The sequence below is a fragment of the Neopelma chrysocephalum genome, unplaced genomic scaffold (assembly GCF_003984885.1).
Source record: "Neopelma chrysocephalum unplaced genomic scaffold, ASM398488v2 Primary Assembly neopelma1_229, whole genome shotgun sequence".
In the NCBI taxonomy this organism is placed as follows: Eukaryota; Metazoa; Chordata; class Aves; order Passeriformes; family Pipridae; genus Neopelma; species Neopelma chrysocephalum.
The window spans coordinates 1-2,554 of record NW_020897891.1 but is presented as its reverse complement, the minus strand read 5'-3'; the positions used below and the strand labels follow the sequence as shown (position 1 = coordinate 2,554).

At 46.5% G+C, this 2,554-nt stretch overlaps 1 protein-coding gene across 1 annotated transcript; it reads left to right on the top strand.

Annotated features, from left to right (window-relative positions):
- Window positions 1-331: 331 nt before the first annotated feature.
- Window positions 332-2,075, top strand: LOC113977384 (nuclease EXOG, mitochondrial-like; the record flags this gene model as incomplete). Its single annotated transcript, XM_027703463.1, has 2 exons — window positions 332-421; window positions 1,532-2,075. A coding segment is annotated over exon 2 (517 nt), but the record flags the coding sequence as incomplete, so codon positions are not given.
- Window positions 2,076-2,554: the final 479 nt, after the last annotated feature.

The window sequence follows — 2,554 nt, the reverse complement described above, 5'->3', positions numbered from 1 at the left end:
GGGATAAAATCTTCTCACTTTTTGTAGAGTCATAGAATCATAGAGGAATTTTATTGGAAGGAACCTTAAAGATCATCTCATTCCAACTCCCCTGCCATGGGCATGGCCATCTTTCACCAGATCCGGTTACTCAGACCCCATCCAACCTGGCCATTTCCTTCTGGACCATGGAGCCAGGCCACCTGCAAACTCTTTGATTTTGGTAACTTTCTCCAGAGGTCTTTTTGCATTATTGAGTTTGTTGCCTAAAATCGGCTCTTAATAGAAACCTCTGAGATTCCATTTGTGAATTTTAGCAAGCAGACATTCTTTATTATGACACCCTGCATGGTCACAGCATGCTGGAACCCAGAGAATCGGTTTGCCCAAGTGCACACAGAGGTATCTTCAGTACAGCTGAGATGTCAGCATTACATTACAGATGATTATTCATTTTTTGTTCCCCACATTCCTGTTACATATTCATGTCTCCCAACACTTATTAGCATATATACATGTCCTTATAAGGTCTCTGAGGGGCTTCATTGGGGATCTGTGGTGGTCAACTCTGTCTGGAGCCCCCAAAGTTCTAAGTGACTGCCTTATGAACTTCTCTAAGACAAGACACCTGGTTATAGGGTAAGCTGGTATTGCTTGGCTGGCTGCCTCAGTTCCCTTCTTCACTGTTTCTTTACTTTGTTTGGTTAATCCCTTTAAATCACTTGGCTCTGCTCTATGAAGTTTCTGTGGTACATTAGGTTGCAAATACTATTCTTGTTACATCACTAAACGCTGATGTCAAGGTTCCTCAGGACTCTTTGGGATTATCAGCTCCTTGGAGAGCCTGATCATTTCTAACTTCTTTGCAGTGAGGCTGCAGAAGATGCTCCCTGGCCCAGACAGCTCTGAGACACATTATTAGAATTGCAGTAGCAGATCCCATTTCCAATGAGGTCTTTTTGATTAATGAACAAAACTCTTTCATCTTTCAGTGACCTGTAGTCCCTCTGGGAAATCTCACCTCTAGGACTGGTTTCTCAACACATCTCCCTGTGTCTGGGGTTACAGGAGGCAAACCCTGGTGTTCCAGGAGTGTGGTACCCCTGTAGCAGCCACAGATGGAATCAGAGAATGACAGAATGGGGTTGGGAGGATCTGGGGAGAGCCCTGGGCAGATGTGGGGTGTGGAGAGAGGTGGAAAAGGAACCAGATGTGGCAGGAGGGATGTCTTACCAAAGTCAACTTCAAACCTAGGAAGGGAAGCTGCTCATTGTCTCATGTATCCAGCCACATTCCTAGCACAGGTTGCAGGCTGGATAACAAAGGTCACAAGTCTAAATGAGAACAGTCAGATACTGAGAGTCTTTTTTTAAAGCTCTAGTGTTCATCAAGGAGTGGCAGCTATAGGATTTTGTCTTGGATTCATACATTTTCATACACTGAGATGAGAAAAAATGTGTTCTTGACACCTGGAGACTTCTTCTTCAGGGAAACCTGCTCCATTACTCCCATCCCCAATACTAACACCTTTTCCTCTTCCTTACCTGTCAAGCTGATACGTGACAATTTGCCCAAGGAGATGAAAACAGAGAAGACCCTCAGAGAAATATACAATGTCACCTCACAGCAAATTGGCCAGAATCAGGCTGTCAATGCAGACTACAAGAACCTGAGGGGTTTGAACCGGGGCCATTTGAACCCCAGTGGCCATCACAACAGTGAGAGCAGTAAGGATGCTACCTTCACCCTCACCAACATAGTGCCCCAGAACATCAGACTCAATAGTGGTGCCTGGAATGACTATGAGCAGAATACGATGGCTGACAAAAACAAGGGCTGTATCACCAACACTACCTACGTCATCGTGGGTGCTGTGCCTGGGAACACTTCTATTGCCAATGGGAGGGTTAACGTACCCAGTCACATCTGGTCCGGTGCCTGCTGCAGGATGACCACCAACCAGACAAAGGCTTGGGCGGCCATTGTTGAAAACAAGGAGAAGAATGTCACACTCCTCACGCTGGGGGAGCTGGAGGCCAACTTGACCAACCTCTATGGAAAGGGAAATGTTTCTCTGTTTGACAGTGCCTGTCTGCGTACAAACCTCACATCCTGGCTGTAAAAGGCTAAGGAGCTTTTGCTGCATGTCAAAGAATCAAGGAATCACAAAATGGTTTGGATTGGAATGATTGAAAGATCATCCAGTTCCAACTCCCCTGACATGGGCAGGGACACTTCCCACTAGACCAGGTTGCTCAGAGCCATGTCCAACCTGGCCTTGAACACTTCCAGGGAGGGGGCAGTCACAACTCCTCCAGGCAACCTTTGCCAGTCCCTCACCATCCTCCCAGTTAAGAATTTCTTCACAACTATTCATCTAATGCTGCCCTCTGTCAATGTGAAACCATTCCGCCTTCTCCTGACACTCCATGCCCTTCTTCAAAGTCCCTCTCCAGCTCTCGTGAAAACCCTTCAGGTACTGGTATGGGATCTAAATTCTCCTTGAAGCCTTTTCCAGGCTGAACAACCCGAACTTTCTCATCCTGTCTCCAGAGCAGAGGTGATCCAGCTCTCA